The following is an 18302-nucleotide window of genomic DNA, read 5'->3' as shown; positions in this document are numbered from 1 at the left end:
GTAGTGAATGTTGTTATCCCCTTCCGTCGCATCTATATATTACTTTTTATAAATATTTGCCCCAAGTCGTCTGAATATACAGGTTTGATCCCGATTTTTATTTTTTGCGTGAATTCAAAACAGAAAAAATATATAATTTATAACAAAAAAACTATTATAAAAAGGTGCGAGAAACATGGCAAAATTATGAGTTAGATATGGTAAATTACCAGAACAAATGTCGCCTTATACGCGGATGGGATGACCTTTTCAACAAATTGAAAGAGCATATCAATAGTTTAGCCGCCATGAAACTTTCTCCTTATTTTAAGGTCTTCCTTTTAAAATAATTTTCGATTTGTAAATTTTAATAAAACTTTTTAAAAAATATTGGCTTATATATTTTTTTTAAAAAAAGGAATTTGAAGAAGACGCCATATCTTGGGAAGATAAATTGAATCGTCTGAATTCGCTTTTCGATATTTGGATAGATGTTCAAAGGAAATGGGTTTACCTGGAAGCCATATTTACCGGTAGTAACGACATCAAAAATCTTTTGCCGAATGAAACATCTCGATTCCAGAGGTTTTTTAAAATTTATTTATTATACAAATCATGGTAAAATCTATTATATATCAAAATAGTTTAAATTTTATCATTCTTCCATTGTCAGCATCTAATTTTATTTTACTTTATGTTTTTTTCGCCTAAAATATTTAAACAAAGCATAAGTTCCGAATTCTCCAACTTACTTAAAAGAGTGTCCAAATCACCTCTAGTTTTAGATGTACTAAATATTCCCGGGATACAAAGGTCGCTGGAAAGATTGTCAGACTTCTTATGCAAAATACAGAAAGCCCTTGGCGAATATCTGGAAAGAAAAAGAACTTCCTTTCCTAGGTTTAAAATAAAACATTATTAAAAATATTAAAATTATTCTATTTGATTCTTTACATAATTTTTATTTAAAAAAAATAACTTTTATAAATATAAAATATTATGTTCGTATTAAGTTATCACACATAACCATTATGTAATTTCTAAAAATTTAGACACAATGTAAAAGGATCGTATATGATAATAACAAAAATATATAGGCGCTTTCATAAATAAAAAGCGAAATTGTTTAATTATTGACTTATTCATTTTTTAATAAAGCTTGCCTAAAAATTACTTTAAATACACATGTTTGTAAAATGATTTTTTAATTTTATAAATTTCTCAATATATGCGGACACGCTGAGAATTAATATTTTATTTATTATTAACTCTAATGACATGATTCTCATTTTTACTCCTCCTCCTCTCCCACTGCAATACCCTTATATCATAGGTTTTACTTCATAGGCGATGAGGACTTACTCGAGATCATAGGCAACGGCAAAAACCTCCCTAAATTGCAAAAACATTTTAAAAAGATGTTTGCCGGCATCTCCTCTTTGATTTATGAATCCGCATCAGAATTGGAGACCTCCCAAACCTCCGCCATTTACAGGCTAACTGGTTTGTAGGATCGTTTTACTATATTTTTTTTAGAAAATAATATATCATTCTTATAAATTTTTATATGGCAGGTTTATGTTCGAAAGAAGGTGAAAAGGTTATGTTGACTCGACCTTTGGAACTAAGGGAAGAAACTATGGGGAAAGTAAACGAATGGTTGGCTACGCTCGAAAATGAAATCAAACTAACCCTAGCCGAGACGTTGGCAAATTCTGTGACTAGTGTGAGGGGAGGAGAAGGCCCTTACTTCTTCAGGGAAGCTAAGGAATCGGAGGCCAAAGGGGATAGTGACGAGGCTCTTTTGAATTGGATCGACAAATACCAAGTTTTTATATACACTCAATTTATGGCATGATTCAAAAATATATATGTTTCCGGTATTGTGTTATTTTTACAATTTTAAATAGTACTTTGAACACGTTTTTTTAAAAATCGGATTTTACCGGAAATATATTATATCATGTTTGGAATATTTACCTTAAGAATTTCGGATAATATTTTCATGAACTTTTGAACTTAATATAATTTATAAAAGTTTTTCTATAGATTTTTCATATAAATTATAAATGATTCAAAATTTAAAGCTAAAATTATTTATGATTCATAAGATGGGTATACTAAACATGCTCGAATATATTTCCGGTAAATCAGATTTTTAAATTTAAAAAAACTCACTCAAAAAACGACTTAAAGTTAAAAAATAACACATTGCCACGCTTAGTTCTCAATAAACGATTTACAAATTCAAAATGTGACATTAAAAAATTATTTTAAAATTCAAATTCAAAACTATTCGTTTTGTCTTCTTTAGATTTTCTCAACCATAATATTGAATGTTTGTATATTTTATACTAACATATATAAAAATTTATCATATTAAACAAAAAAAGGCACAAATCATAATTCTTACCCTCCAAATAATTTGGACCGAAACTATAGAAAACTCATTCAACACTGAATTAACTTATTTTTCAAAATCTCAAAATAAACCTACACCACCCACGCTTCAAAACGTGTTACAGAATATAGATAAAACTTTGGCAAAACTAGCCGATTTCGTGCTCAGAGATCAGCCAACTCTGAGACGTAGGAAAATGGAGCACATGGTAATTTACTATATTCATATTACTTGTTTCCGATTTGTTAAAATTTTGTTAAACTAATATATGAGAACCTATTTTGAGTACATCCTAAAATATTATTATTTTTATTAGATAACCGAATTGGTCCACAAAAGGGATTTAACACGTGAATTAATTATCAATAAAGTTGATTCAATCGATTCTTTTGATTGGTTGAAACATATGCGTTTTTATTTTGCACCGACAAACGGAGGAGATAAACGTTTACCAGAAGAAGGGGCTAGGTTTAAAAGAAATAAAATAAATAAATTATTGAACTTAAAAGTTTCTTAATAAGTTGGAGGGGGAAGGGAGACTTTCTTTAATCATGAAAATGGTATTATATATTTTGTTTAAAGATGACTTCCTTTATTTTAACTCCACTATAAAAATTTAAGAAATAGATCCTCCAAATTAAAAATTAAATGTGTTTTTTTTTATTATTGCATATTAATAATATAGTATATTTTGTAATTTAAAGTGAATATTCCGAAATAATAATTTTTTTGAATGATTTACAAAAAAAAGGAATAAGGATATGCCTTCCAAAATTATCGCCGAGTCGTTATTACTAGATAGCCTAGTTATAGAAATATCGACAGCGAGATTCAGTTATGGTTGGGAATATTTAGGCTTCCAGGAAAAGCTGGTTCAAACCCCACTCACCGACAAATGCTATTTGGCTATGACCCAGGCGCTCGAAGCTAGGCTAGGCGGATCGCCGTTCGGTTTTAATTATTTTCGCAACTTTCTTTTTAATATACAGCAAAACTTGTCTAATTTAGACTCATGATAATTGCATTACCCTAATTTGACCAATTTTTTTTTTTAGTCTTATTAACTAATATTAGAAAATAAAAAGTCTTGTTAAATCGGGCAATCCAAATTTTGATCTTAACGGTGCCCAAATTATACAGATTTTACTGTATATAAAATAAATAAAAAGAGATGTGCTACCTAATATTTATTTAATATTGATTTTTTCATAGGAAATTCAACGATCTAAAGCGTTATATATATATATTAAAATAAGAAAGGGAAATAAAATACTAGGGATATACCGATATTTTTATCGGATCGGGCCGTTATTTCACCTATTTTAAAATATCAATTATTGGCCAATATTATAAAATTTGCCGATCCAATATAAAATGGCGTTTTTAACAAAAATAAAATGTTATAAATTTTTAAAAAAAAGTCATATCTAAAATCATTTATTTTTATAAATAAAATCGAAATCCATATTTTTTTAATAATAACAATTAATTAATAAACATTCTGCCATATTGTTATTTTTTGCGCATTCTGTTTATAAAAGTATGCGATAATCTCTTCAGAATCTGTTTTTAGTGAAGCTGGTGATATTGAGAGTTACCATCACCGCAGGCAGATTTCTGATAAATTAGAATTTTATATTTCTAAAAAAAATCTTCGATTTATTAATGTTAAATAATATTTTAAATATTTATTCAAATTTCATAATATATTTGTTTATTACTTATTATGTATATAGATTAATGTTGTTACTTATTATTTAAAAGTGATTTAACAATAAAAATATTTTATATACTTTTAGAATTGCAATAGAATTGATTATAAACTATAACTTGTTCATTATAATATATTTAAATGACATAAGTTATGTATAATTAAATTATAGATGTTATACTAATAAAAAGTATATTACAAATTAAAACCATTGGTATCTTTACAGAATACAAAATTAGATATGAATCGTAAATATCGGATCGGCCTCCAAAAAGTGATATCGGTACACCCCTATAAAATACAAAAGCTAAATCCCCCCCCCCCGAAAACAACGAGGATTTCTTAAATTTTTTAAATAAATATAAGCGTCCGGGATGAGCGAAGAACAGAGTCCGATGCTTGAATTACTTTTATTTATATTAAGGTCCACAGAATATTATGTCAATTTTTTTGAAATATGATAATAGACGTGAACGATATGATAGAAAAATAGTTATAATATGACTGCTTTTTATAGGAATGATTTAAACGAGAGCCTTTATATTTCTTCATAACTTCTTAACTAATTTCGGAATTCCTAACATAAATTCTTTATACATATTCTGTTTTTATGTATATCTAATTATAATGTCTTTGACTTTTTATTCCTTCAAAATCTTACTACATTGCTATTGTCATTTCCTGCGATTTCCATGAAATTGAGAATTTTTTTATAAAGAAAATCTTATCTAAAGACATTATAGTTCAGGAGTTATATTTTATAACGATACTCATTTATTTATAATGATAAAAAAATTAAAATGCATAAAGTTTCAAATTTATAGGCGATAAAAAGAGTTAAAAATTTTGTATTTTTGCATAAAGTCATAATAAAGTAGAATTTTTTGGCAATATGTTAGACTAAAATACCATTTTAAAATTATTTGGCATCAAACAATTAACTATTATTTTATGAATTTTTATAGGTCCAGCCGGAACTGGTAAAACGGAATCCGTTAAAGCACTAGGTCATGCCCTAGGACGCTTTGTACTCGTATTCAATTGCGATGAAACTTTTGATTTTCAGGTTAATAATTTGATATCAAATTTCATGAATATCTTTATATCTTCTCCTTTTAATGGCGATTTCCAGATTTACTCGAGTAAGCGAGTTTCCCCTCTTGTGGGATCCATTTTTTATATCCTCCCTTATTACCTTTATCTACGTCATCGGCCTTCCTCGAGACCTTGATCCTCTTACTTCCATCAAGGTGTATCTCTTTTGTTGTCTTTCGCTCCACATGCCCAAATCACTTCGGTCTATTACTTCACATTACCACTCCAACCTTCTATTCCCACCCTTGCACGCAATCCCTTGCTAGTTTCTGTCTCTGAGATACCCCACACAGTTTATTAAATAAAAATGTTGATTGTCTTTCATACGCGCTCTTTACCCTTCTACCATTGTTTATATATTTTTTGAAGGTAGAATAAATATTAATTATGTTATTTCAAATCTACCTTTTTTAAAATAAGAATAAATCATTAAAATTTAACGTAAAAAAGGCAATGGGAAGAATATTCATAGGCTTGTGTCAGGTTGGAGCTTGGGGTTGTTTTGACGAATTTAATAGATTGGAAGAACGAATTTTGTCCGCCATCTCGCAACAAATTCAGACCATTCAAATGGCATTAAAGGAGCTTGCCAACCAAAATAGTAAGTCATCCGATGTTTTTTATGTCATCTTATTTGTTTAATGATGACTGAGTTGCGAGGTTATGCAGGTCAATGGTCGATTTTTTTAGAAAGTAAGTTATTCATTTTCTATTTGATAGGCAAATAATAAATAAATTTATCACCATAAGAAAAATATTATTAAATATGTACGATATTTAAAGCCAACCAAAACAACAATCAACCAATTAGTATAGAACTGGTGGGTAAATCCGTGACTATAAATCCGCACATGGCTATATTCGTCACTATGAATCCCGGTTACGCTGGTCGTTCCAATTTGCCGGATAATCTCAAGAAATTATTCCGGAGGTTGGCTATGACCACACCAGACGTGCATCTCATATCGGAAGTTCTCCTATTTTCTCAAGTATTATTTTTTTTGTTTTACGTGTTTTAGAACCTATTTTCATCTTCCTAAGCTTTAAATTTTCTCTTTTATTTCAAATCCATTGAATCCTAATCCCCAACTATGGGAATCATTTCTTGTTTTGATGGTACAGTTTAGCGAAGATATTCACCTACATTCGTCTACTAATATATATGAATTTTTTATATATTTTTACAAAATTCCAGGGTTTTAGGAAGGCCGAACAATTAGCTCGCAAAGTAGTTCCTTTATTTAAATTATGCGCCGAACAGCTATCAAATCAAACCCATTATGATTTCGGGCTTAGGGCCCTTAAAAGCGTTTTGACTAGTGCGGGTAACATAAAACGAGAGCGTATAAAGTGCTGTGTTCAAGACTCGCAGGATTTAGGGTCTATCACTGCTGGGATGAGTGGTAATTTTTTTTATAAATTTTATAATTAATTCTATATGCGTTATTATTCTCTAATCTTCTAATTATTAAATTTCCTTATGAAATTATTTTCAATCTGTTTATTTCTCCTTTTTTGTTGCATCCTACTTTCTAAATTGGTCTCCTAAAAATCAATTTTTTAGACTTAAATATATAAAATATTGTTTACATTTAAATTCTGGCACTATAAAAATTTTCTACGCATTTGAAACTTATGCTATTGTTTAATAAGGATAATTAATTTACCGACATATTCCCGATTTAATTCCTACTTTTTCGAACCTGATAAACCATCTCCTCCCAATTAATTATATTTTTTAGAAGACCAATTAGCCCAGAACGAAAAGGAAATTCTGATACAAAGCGTATGCGAAACCTTAATACCTAAATTGGTATCTGAAGATATACCGCTCCTTAAAGATCTATTGAGAGACGTTTTTCCCGGCGTAAGCTATGAACCTGTCCCGGTTCACAAATTAAAATCGAACCTTGTCGAAGTGTGCCGAAGGAACCACCTTGCCTTTCATCAAAATTTAACCTCCAATGAAAATAATATCCAAAATAATTTGTTGGACGAAGATGACAAGGTATGTATGCATAAATATTAGTACTATAATAATAATTAATTTTTAGGGCTGTACTTATCTTAAATATCCGTTTAGACCGATATTTTTTTTAAATCCTATCCTATTCGTAATTTTTTTCCCTGTTATAATATTTCAAACTATCAACTAAATAATTGCCCAACAAATTTTGAATAGGGATTCGTATTTTTTCTTTACCTTAGATATATGGACTAGAAATTCCATTGGAGATTTGTATATATCTCTTTGACGTGTCAGACAACCAACTTTTAAACGAAATAATAATTCTTCATAGTTAACGGTTAATTATTTTTTGGATAGGAAATATTGTTATTTTTTATTACATAGGTTCAAAAAAATCATTGTAAGTATCATCGTTTATCCTATCAATTTATGATAAAAAAAATATTGAATCGGATTTTTCTGAATTTTGATAAAAACTGGAGTTTACCAGAAGATGATAATCGGTGTAAACTTTTATTTTACTAATTAAAATTCTTTCCTCATATAAAAGTTTTTTTTCAAATTAATTTCAATCAGGGGCATGAAACTGAACGTCCCGGGATCGGAACTTGGGGAATATTATTGAAGGTTAAAGGAACGGGAACAAAAATGTTAAGATTCAATTTTATTTTACTTAATTATGAATATGATATTTACAATGAATTGCTCATATATAGATTCTATTTTCTTTCTCATTATTTAATATTACTTTCTTGTAAGAAAGGAAGGAAGAAGATATTATGTCATTTTAAGTTTGTGAAAATATATTTGTTAAATCATATTTTAAATAGTTCTAACTATTAAATTAGGAATGGAAAATATTTTTTGGGCGGAACAGAACAGGAACGCAATAATGTCTTTGTTCCGAGTTCTTCATTTTAGTTAATAATCTTTTATTAGGGATTTATTTCATTTATTTTAAGTTTCGTAGAATTTTTAAAAATTCCTTGTAAACATTTGTTTATTAAAAATTATTTTTAAATATTTATTAAAGGATTATTTCGAATAAATGTTATTTATAAAGTACACCGACAATACATCATCTTCATGCAACTGGGCCGACAAAGTCATCCAACTTTACCATCTGACTCAATTACATCACGGTATAATGCTCGTAGGCCCTAGCGGTAGCGGCAAAACAACTGCATGGAGAACCCTTTTTTCAGCCCTGGAAAATTTAAATCCCAGCTCTAAAACCATATCAAAATCCTCCGAAGGTAATGACAATTTTGATAATTCTGCTCAAAATGGCGATGATAATTCTAACCATGTCGAAAGTTTGAGTATTTTTGGAGGCGAAGGATGTGCCCATGTAATTGATCCCAAAGCTGTTAGTAAAGAAGCACTTTATGGAACCTTGGATCCAAACACGAGGGAATGGACAGATGGGTTATTCACAGGGATACTCAGAAAGTAAATTTTTTTTTAATCTATAATTTTACGAATTTTTATGAGTTTTTTTTAAGGTTAATAACTTTCTTATAATCAAATTATATGCTGCTCTGGAAAGAATTTTTCACAAATTAATTAAAACATTATTTTATGAAAGTGAGCGACTTGTTTTGAAATCTATTCTTTAGTTTTAAAAACCAAAAAACGCTTGATTTAAATTAACTATCATCATGCAAGTGCCCCCGATGCACAAAACTCTTTGACCTATAACTAGGCTCCCTATACACTCAATATAGCGCAAAAGCCCAATCAGTCAACACACTTCAGGAAATAACGCTAAGTTACGTTTAAGGATTGGGGGGTGCAACAACCCATCAGCTTTAGAGTCCTCTGGATTGATGTCCGAGAGAGCCGCTCTTATTCCTTGGAAAAGGGGGAGATCCCGCGCATTAGATTTCCTTGTGTAAAGCCTCTATCCCCTTCAAACATTATTAGGGATATCCTAAAAAATTCACATATTAGTACCAGTTACTATATTACGACCAATAATCTCTGCATTATCGACCTTGGAACCTGAAACCCCCATTTTTGAAGTAGCTAAGGATTTTCATATGTGCACGAACAGGGGAACTAAAATAAATCTACGATTTAAAACAAACTATTAACCAATGGACATTCACCAGCTACCTGTCTCTTTGATTCGCCAGACAGTGTAAAATCCGATTTTGCAACCTGGATTAAAAATGTTTCTTTTTCTGAATTTTTGGCGCTATTCGGAGGATTCTGTTTCCTAACTGTTAATAAACAATAGAAAAAAAAATTAAAACCCTTTGAAATCAGACAACAAAGCCATTACATGTAAATTAGTTCTTTCATTATAACAGGTTCTTCATGGAAATATTAAAATGGGTTTCTTTTTCTGGTTCCTAATAAAATAAAATAAGAAATGGTTTTGATTCCGATTCCAACTCGGGTTAAGACCATTAAATTTTGATTATTTTAATAAATGACTCGAGTCACCACCTAATTATTCTCTTTATTTATTAATTATAATAACTGTTAAAAATATAAATGAAATGATAATAATTCATCATATATTTTACATAAAACTTTTTATCTTTTTATTTTCCAAAAACCGAATATCCATAAATATCATATCCACGAATTACAAAATAAAATAATGTCCAAAATGAATATCCAAATATATTCAAGCCTTAAACAAATAAAATTTGAAAACAATAAATTGAAACTAAATTTTAAAAATTAATTTTATAACAATAAACTTTTTTTTAAAAATTGCTAAAAAAGAAATAAAAAGAATATCTATTCTTCAAGGCAAAAATCTATATCAAGAATAAAAATTGGTCAAATAAAATTCATAAATAAAATAGGGGGGTAACATAAAAACAAGGCTGAATAATATAAAATCTTACAAATATAGGAAATTAATGTTGATACCGATTACTCCTAAAGTGGGATAAACAACAAACAATGACTTTGATTATTTGTAAAATTCATTAACAGAAATTTTAGTTATTTACCATTAAAAAAAATTATTATTTTTATGTAATTAAATTTTATAAATTGGGCTATTCCTATTAACAATAAAGACATGGTGCATAAAATTAGTAACTTTTATATGTCAAAAATTTTAATTGATCATAAATTCAATTAATCTCTTATAAATAAAAAGGATAATAGACAACGTACGGGGCGAAATAAACAAAAGACAATGGATAGTGTTCGATGGGGACGTGGACCCGGAGTGGGTAGAAAATCTGAATAGCGTTTTGGATGATAACAAACTTTTGACCCTTCCAAATGGAGAACGACTTAATATACCGCCAAATGTTAGTTATATTTTTTATATAATAGATAGGTAAATGTTATAAAAATATAATGGAATTTATGTATTGAGTGAATAAACGAATAATTATTCTTTATAGGTAAGAATAATTTTCGAAGTTCAAGATCTTAAATATGCTACTATGGCCACCGTTTCCCGTTGCGGAATGATATGGTTCAGTGAACGTGTCCTAACAGATCGCATGATTTACTTTAATTACCTGGAAAAACTGAGATCTGGCTCTGCCGATTTATCTACTAATTTTGACACCGCGTCAACCAATTCAAAAATCTTTTCGAATACTCTCCTTTCGGCAAATTCACCATCTTCTGAAACCAATAACATTGACATAAGAAGAGCGCCCGCTTACAATAACGCGAATGGTGTGGGCTCAACTGGGAGCGGTGTAGATTCGGGGTTAGGGGGTGATTTTAGCGAGAACGAAGTTTCGGCCATTGCTAAACAAGTTTATCATCTTTCGCAATTCATTTGAATAGCTTGATTATTGTTTGGTGAAAGATAAAAATGGCTTAAATATTTGTGACTTATTTATAATCATTTGGTGGCTTTTTTTGGCATTATGCAATTAATTAAATATAATCTTATTTCTCAAATAATTTGTTTTTGAAATGGAATAAAAAAAATGTTTTTTAAATTATTATTTCATATAAGGTGCAAACATCGGTTGCCAAAATACTAGAGCTTTATTTTACTCCGAACGGGATGGTTTCCAAGGCTCTTGAATACGCGAAAACGCTAGAACACATCATGGATTTTACACGTTTACGAGCCCTTAATTCTTTGTTTTCCCTGTTGAATCAGGGAGTCAGGAATATCGTTAACTATCAACTGGCCCATCCAGATTTCCCTATGAACGTAAATGGAACTCATTCTCTACTATATATTAACGGCATTTTAGATATAGTCAAAAACCTATTATTAGCAATAATACAATCAATATGATAATTCAATTCCTTAAAAATATGTTTTATTTGTGTTGAAAGTAGTGAAGCTATTCCAAGATGATACTAGAGTTAGATTCAACAAAGCTTTATTTGCAGTGTTCTAGAAAATATAGTGTCCCTTTTAAAATAAAGACGAACGCTCGATATAACAAAAAATATTTTAATCAAATTTGAAATAAATTGTATATTTATAAAAACTTCATTTTAAAAAAAAATGAAATATTGAAATAGATGGACGCTATTGAAAGATATACTCAGAGTTATTTGATATATTCTCTCTTATGGTCTTTTGCTGGGGATTCAAAACTAAAATGCAAAGAAGATTTGGGAGAATTTATTCAAAGCATTACGACCATTCCTCTTCCTAATAAAGCTAACTCGTCTATCATTGATTATGAGGTATGGTTTGGAGAAAGAATAAAAATTGCCAATTTACATAATTTTATGCTTATTTTGCTATGTTATAGATCATCATTTATTTTTAAAACATGAGGAATCCCTGTTATAAAATGTTTGATAACAAAATAATATCAGTTAAATACTCACGGTGAATGGGTTGCCTGGTCTCTGCGAGTGCCCAACCTCGAAATAGATACTCACAAGGTGGCCAACCCGGATTGCGTTATACCGACGGTTGATACTGCCAGACACGAGTCCCTTCTATACACTTGGCTGGCCGAACACAAGCCCATCATTCTTTGTGGGCCACCAGGTAGCGGTAAGACTATGACCCTATTCAACGCTCTCAGATCCTTGAACAATGATATGGAGGTTCTTTTGATTTATTTTTTTCCTCCATTTTTATAAGGGAATCATAGAAAATACACATTGAAATAAGGAATTAATATGAAAGTATATGATTAATGTGTTTGACACTTTCCTCGGCTCTTCCATCCCTGCTTAAATCTACACTATCTTCTTGAATTTGATAACCAAATTTGTGTCTAACTAAGCTACATGCTAACCCCATAAGAGTGGAGGGAGAAAAAAGATGAAGTAAGAGAACAGTAGGAAAAATATAAATGGTGCCCCTTTTATTGCCTTACTTATTGTTGACATGATTCTGGAATGAACAACCTGGTTATCTAGATAAAATTTATACATTTTGGCAATGTTACCCATATCTTTTATTATGAAAAAGGGAAAGGAATAGAAGGGCCTGTAATACAATAATTTTTTCATATTTCCGGTTATGGTAAAATAAAAGACTTTAAATGCGTCTCGAACATAGTTTTCACTTACCTTATCATTCCACAATTGTCTATAATATATAATTTTATTTTAATCCCCAAAAAATGGATCAATGTAAGGTAATCGGTCTCAATTTTTCGAGTGCTACAACCCCCGAACTTTTGTTAAAAACATTGGACCATTACTGCGAGTATCGTAAGACATCTTACGGCATGGTTTTATCTCCCATTCAATACAACAAATGGCTTGTGCTATTTTGTGATGAAATTAACTTGCCCGATATGGATAAATATGGTATTTTTTATATGTATACTATAAATATATTCGTTTATACTTTATGCTTGGCGTGAGTATGATTTTATAGTAAAAAATTTGTCGCCCCTCTATTGGAGTTGGATGTCAGGAATGGCGTTGTATCACTTAATAATGCGTCTTGTTTATTATTTTATATAAATATCTACCGAATACCGAAGGGAATCATAAAAATTCTTTATTATTATGAATGATTGGGGATTAAAAAACGTTTTTTTCAGGAAAAAATAATGTTTTGTTTTTTCTGTTTTTTTTATTACTACTACAATTCTATATTTTACCAAATTTTATTGTAAATTTTTGAATATTACTATCATCACATATATAATCTACCAATATTTTGCTGCAAAATTATCACAACTAATTTATAAATAGTTTATAAAAACTTGGAAATATTTTTTTTTAAATTTAATTTTTAAATTATATAAAAATATTGTTAAAATGATATTGAGGCTTTTCTGGGGTTTTTTGCTGGTTTTTTTCCTGTATTTATATTTAGAATTTAATGTGTCAATGTTTTCCTCATCCTTATGAAGGATATATATTTTTCGTCTATTATCAATTCTTTAGCCTTAAATTAGTTTAATATATCTATTTAACCATATTTTCCTAAATTTTTAAAATCCAATCATCCTTTTTTCAAGGCACTCAAAGGGTCATTTCTTTCCTTAGACAAATATTAGAGCACGGTGGCTTTTACAAAACAACTACCAATAACGAACAAATCTGGGTTAAAACGGAACGCATTCAATTCGTTGGCGCTTGTAATCCGCCCACAGATCCTGGACGGAAACCTTTGTCACATAGGTCACATGAGTGTTTAATGAAGCTTTATTTGAAGATAAGTTATAACGGCGTTTTATTATTTTACTTAGCGTTCAAAAAATCCAATATTGTTAAAGTATCAGTTTTTTTAAATAAAAAAAATATCATTAAGAAATATATTATGTTTATAGCTTAAAATGTATATTTTATACGAATACATATATACAAAATTGGCCGAAAAAATAGACTTTTGCGACATATACCGGTTATATACGTAGATTATCCTGGCTCGGCTTCTTTGTTTCAAATATATAATACCTTTAACAAGGCTATGTTGAAATTGATGCCCAGTTTACGATCTTATTCCGAACCTCTCACCAACGCTATGATAGAATTCTACCTAACTTTCCAAGTTTGGCCAATATTTTTAATTATTTATAAATCACCTACATTTTTGTTTTAAAGAGGCTTACGTTTCTATCATTCTTAATATCATCCCCCGAGACGTCTAATTTTTTTATATTATTGGTTTATTCTATTCTCTAAAAACCTTTTTTTTAAATAATGTTATTTTAAAAATCGGATCGATATTGGTCATTGGCCTATATATATCAAGATATTAATAAAATTGGATCTGCTTCTAAAAGGCTGTATCGATATATAGTAGCTGGTTATGGCGGATTTCCGAATCCATAACCCCCCCCCCCCTACTTCATAAATATTTATGTTATATATTTAATGAATAATGCAGTTTATTTCTCGTCCTTTATGGCTCAAAATTTTGGATTACCAAAAATAAATAAATTTTGACATCTATTATTAGTTTAAATGAAATGCTATTAAATATATCTTGTAATTTTAATTAATAAATAATTCTTACCCGCAAAATTTACAGTTTACTTCTTTAGCATTTTAACCTTACTTTCCCTAACATCTTACAAGGGATTGGTTTCAGAAAATTTTTATTCCTAGGCGGGGGCATATCTTTAATCGGTACATGAAATTTGCAAAAAGGCATTGTTCTGAGGACATGCAATTACCTTTATCACTATACACAGTGTTATCATTATATCTATAAAGAATCGTGCTTTTTTTACTGAATAAATTATTTTTTTTATTGGTTAAATTATAGTTTTGCGGATCAATTTACAATTTTATACGGGTATGCTATTATCTATAATATCAATTAACTTTTGATTTTTATACTGGTAACAATGTAAAAAATATACCAATCGAAATTTTTTTTTGAGAACTTCGTAAAAATAACGGGAGGCTTTAATTTTCCCCAATGTTTAATATTTAATAATGGCCTATAAATTTTTTGATTTATCATGTGAAATATTTAATTTTTTAATAAATAAAATTCCTCTTTAATCATGTTCATCCTCGTGTATATTTAAATATATACATAACTGTGTGTGTACCATTAGTTTGGGCTTATTGAGATTCCATTGCTTATCTTTAGTGATAATCAAACGGTGCCGTCTTTAATTTTTAGGAAAGGACACCTTCCATGGACGCTAACATAAAGATGACGCGTCCTAGCTTTTCCGTCTCAACAATTTTTTAAAATGATAATATTTTTATTACTAATACTATTTTTTTTTAAATTTATATATATATATATAATTTAATTATTAAATTCGAAAGTGAAAAAAGACAAGTTTTTTTACATTATATTTATATCACGTAAAGTTATCAGATAAAATTTAAATTCTATGCAGCTGCGAGTTTTATTTTTGAACATTGGACACTTACTTTGAAAATTTTGGTCACTGTGTATACTAGCAAATATTATAACATCTGTTTGATATGCAATTTAATTTTATTTTTGTAAATATTATTTTTTAAAGGATAATTTTACACAAGACATGCAGCCTCATTACATATTTAGCCCTAGAGAACTGACCAGATGGGTTAGGGGGATATACGAAGCTATTAAACCTTTGGAAAATTTATCACTGGATGGTTTGGTCAGATTATGGGCTCACGAAGGATTACGATTATTTCAAGACAGGTCTTTGATATTTAAGTGTTATACCGAATAAAGTTATTGCAGATTAGTATTTACCATAGTATATGGGATCGTTGGTATCTTTTAACTTTTATTACATTCTTTATAAATTATAAGAGGAAAAATGTTGTGAACGTTTTTTTATACAAAATGCGATACACAGATTAGTTAATCCCGAAGAACGCGTATGGACCGATGAAACGTTAGATACGGTTGCCTTGAAACATTTCCCTACGATTAGTAGAGAAACTCTCAAAAGACCTATTCTCTACAGCAATTGGTTGAGCAAAGATTACATACCTGTCAATTTAGAGGAGTTGAGGCAATATACCAAGGCTAGATTAAAAGTGAGTAATTTTTCTTAAATAAGTATTTTTGAACCTCGCTAGAATAATTGTGTCATTTCGTAGTTTATACTAGGTTTTATTTTTGTGCACCATGACTTTACTATACTCGGTTTTTGGAAGACCTAAAAATCGGGATATTATAATAACATGTTTTTTTATATATAAAGGTGGAGGTATCTTTGATTTTTATCGCATCCGCGTTAATGGTAACTTTAAAAGAGGGGCTGAATTTTTGAATTAAGCTACTTTAAAAAAGTAGTGTGTTATGGTTCTAACTACTTTCCAAAAAAATAGCCTGCTATAGCTATTATATTTTAAATGTAGCGTAGCTACTTTTAAATGATATCTAAATTTTAAGTAAAGGCGAAATATTGAGGCCCCATTTTGTAATTTTTTTATAATCGTAAATGAAGTTTTTATTAAAATTTGAAATATAATAATCATATCACATAATAAAATATTTAATATTAATTAATAAATTTGTATTTACTTTTAAGAGAATATGTCTCTCAAAGTTTTCGTAAAATAACATCTTTTTTCACCAACAACATTTTTTGCTAGACTAGTTAGTCTTTCAGTATTAGAACTAGATGGGATAGGGGTATTAAATTTTATGAAGATAAGCTCAAAATATTTTTATCATTAGCGAAAATATCATCAAAAAATTCGAGAACACGAGATGTTCTCGTTTTGTTAGGTGATTTTTTTGTAATTTTGAGTTTAAAGATAAAATATATAATTCCTGAGCTAATCACGAATTAGTTTAACGTTAATGATTGTTTTCATCTCTAGTTTCAACCACGTTCAATTTTCTTTAAAACATAAGTCGTAAAATACTCCTTAAAATCAAATTTAAAATTTTCCGGAGCTTGTTCTACAATATCTATGTCTTTTTTTAATCATATATATTTATGATTACGAATGTAAGATGTCATCTTCTAAAATTTAAATAAATTGATTAAAGAAGTGCAAGGATTTAAATAAAAAAATTTTTAAAATACATCTATCTATTTATTCAAATTATAAATAAAAATGTTATAAATCATTTTAAAATTTTAGTTAAAATTTTTTTTAAAGTAGCTATAATAAGTAACTATTTTTTAGCTCTAGCTACTCGAAAATAATGGCGGCTCTATTAATTAGCTACTTAAAAAATATAGCTTGCTACTTAATAGCTACTTAACAGCATTCCTTTTTATGCATTGAATGAAAGAAGATATGAAATATAACCTTAATTTAAATTTGTTGACATTTTGATAAAATGTCAATTTTGCAAATGTATGGTTTATTAGATTTTCTACGAAGAAGAATTAGACGTGCAATTGGTCTTATACGATGATGTTTTCGATCACGTGTTAAGAATAGACAGGGTATTTAGACAACCACAGGTAAAACAAAACACACTCTAAAATATATAATCATTTTTAATTTGGTAAAAATAGGGTCATGTGTTATTAATAGGAATTAGTGGATCAGGCAAGACAACTCTATCGCGTTTTGTGGCCTGGATGAATGGATTGAGCATATTTCAAATCAAGGTAATTTTTTTCAAATGTTTTTTTATTTTGAATAGTATTTATTTTTTTAAGTGCTTTTTCTTCCAAAATGATGTTAATATAACGGATTGGAGATCAATTTATAGACCCGACCCGGACATAAAAAATTTTCCCATTTTCCTTTCCGAATTTTATATTTTTAAACCGCCGGTTTTTATATATTTTTAAACCAGGCCCAGGTTATTAATAAAAAAAAATTTTTTATTGTATTTTATAAATGAATATATTCATTATATGATTTTTTCCCTAGTTAATTAATACTGAATTTATTTTCTCCTAATTAAATTGATATAATTTGAATAGATTTTTAATTGACCCGATCATGTTATTCGCCAAGATTTTAAATTATTCAACTAAGCAAGATATTTATGATTCGAAGTTATTTTTCGTTAAGTTATTTTACAAATTTATTTTACATAAAATAAACAAACAATAAAACAAAAAAGGTTCACAATAAATACAGGGCTGAAGACTTCGACGAAGACTTGCGGAATATCTTGAAGCGTGCTGGTTGCAAGGGCGAAAAAATAACATTTATCATGGACGAATCTAACGTTCTTGATTCTTCATTCCTTGAGAGAATAAATACTCTGTTGGCTAATGGGGAGGTTTCAATTTTATTTTAAGCTCTCATTTAAAATAAATTTGTTGAATAAATTTATGCCTCACTTGTGAAATTAATGCATTATTACATCGATTTAAGTCATTATTCTATACATC

At 29.0% G+C, this 18302-nt stretch overlaps 1 protein-coding gene across 2 annotated transcripts in view; it reads left to right on the top strand.

The window, feature by feature from the left end:
* The window catches only part of LOC135927166 (dynein heavy chain, cytoplasmic-like), a 74048-nt gene that overhangs the window by 31794 nt on the left and 23952 nt on the right, over positions 1-18302 (top strand). For both annotated transcript variants that reach the window (XM_065463118.1, XM_065463117.1), the window contains exons 23-49: positions 165-311; positions 398-564; positions 706-879; positions 1313-1482; positions 1554-1807; positions 2373-2588; positions 2697-2848; positions 3132-3331; positions 5057-5157; positions 5637-5787; positions 5970-6175; positions 6382-6589; positions 6929-7194; positions 8219-8607; positions 10280-10436; positions 10533-10898; positions 11105-11308; positions 11629-11796; positions 11932-12168; positions 12708-12882; positions 13545-13707; positions 13912-14077; positions 15519-15682; positions 15843-16026; positions 17319-17414; positions 17469-17564; positions 18029-18190. In XM_065463118.1, the coding sequence (XP_065319190.1) occupies positions 165-311; positions 398-564; positions 706-879; positions 1313-1482; positions 1554-1807; positions 2373-2588; positions 2697-2848; positions 3132-3331; positions 5057-5157; positions 5637-5787; positions 5970-6175; positions 6382-6589; positions 6929-7194; positions 8219-8607; positions 10280-10436; positions 10533-10898; positions 11105-11308; positions 11629-11796; positions 11932-12168; positions 12708-12882; positions 13545-13707; positions 13912-14077; positions 15519-15682; positions 15843-16026; positions 17319-17414; positions 17469-17564; positions 18029-18190 (5139 nt within the window). The remainder of the gene's footprint in view (positions 1-164; positions 312-397; positions 565-705; positions 880-1312; positions 1483-1553; positions 1808-2372; positions 2589-2696; positions 2849-3131; positions 3332-5056; positions 5158-5636; positions 5788-5969; positions 6176-6381; positions 6590-6928; positions 7195-8218; positions 8608-10279; positions 10437-10532; positions 10899-11104; positions 11309-11628; positions 11797-11931; positions 12169-12707; positions 12883-13544; positions 13708-13911; positions 14078-15518; positions 15683-15842; positions 16027-17318; positions 17415-17468; positions 17565-18028; positions 18191-18302) is intronic.

The sequence above is a fragment of the Gordionus sp. m RMFG-2023 genome, chromosome 3 (assembly GCF_954871325.1).
Source record: "Gordionus sp. m RMFG-2023 chromosome 3, tfGorSpeb1-WG-v2, whole genome shotgun sequence".
Classification (NCBI taxonomy): domain Eukaryota; kingdom Metazoa; phylum Nematomorpha; class Gordioida; order Chordodea; family Parachordodidae; genus Gordionus; species Gordionus sp. m RMFG-2023.
Note: the sequence above shows the minus strand (reverse complement) of the source record. Positions and strands in the feature narration are given on the sequence as shown.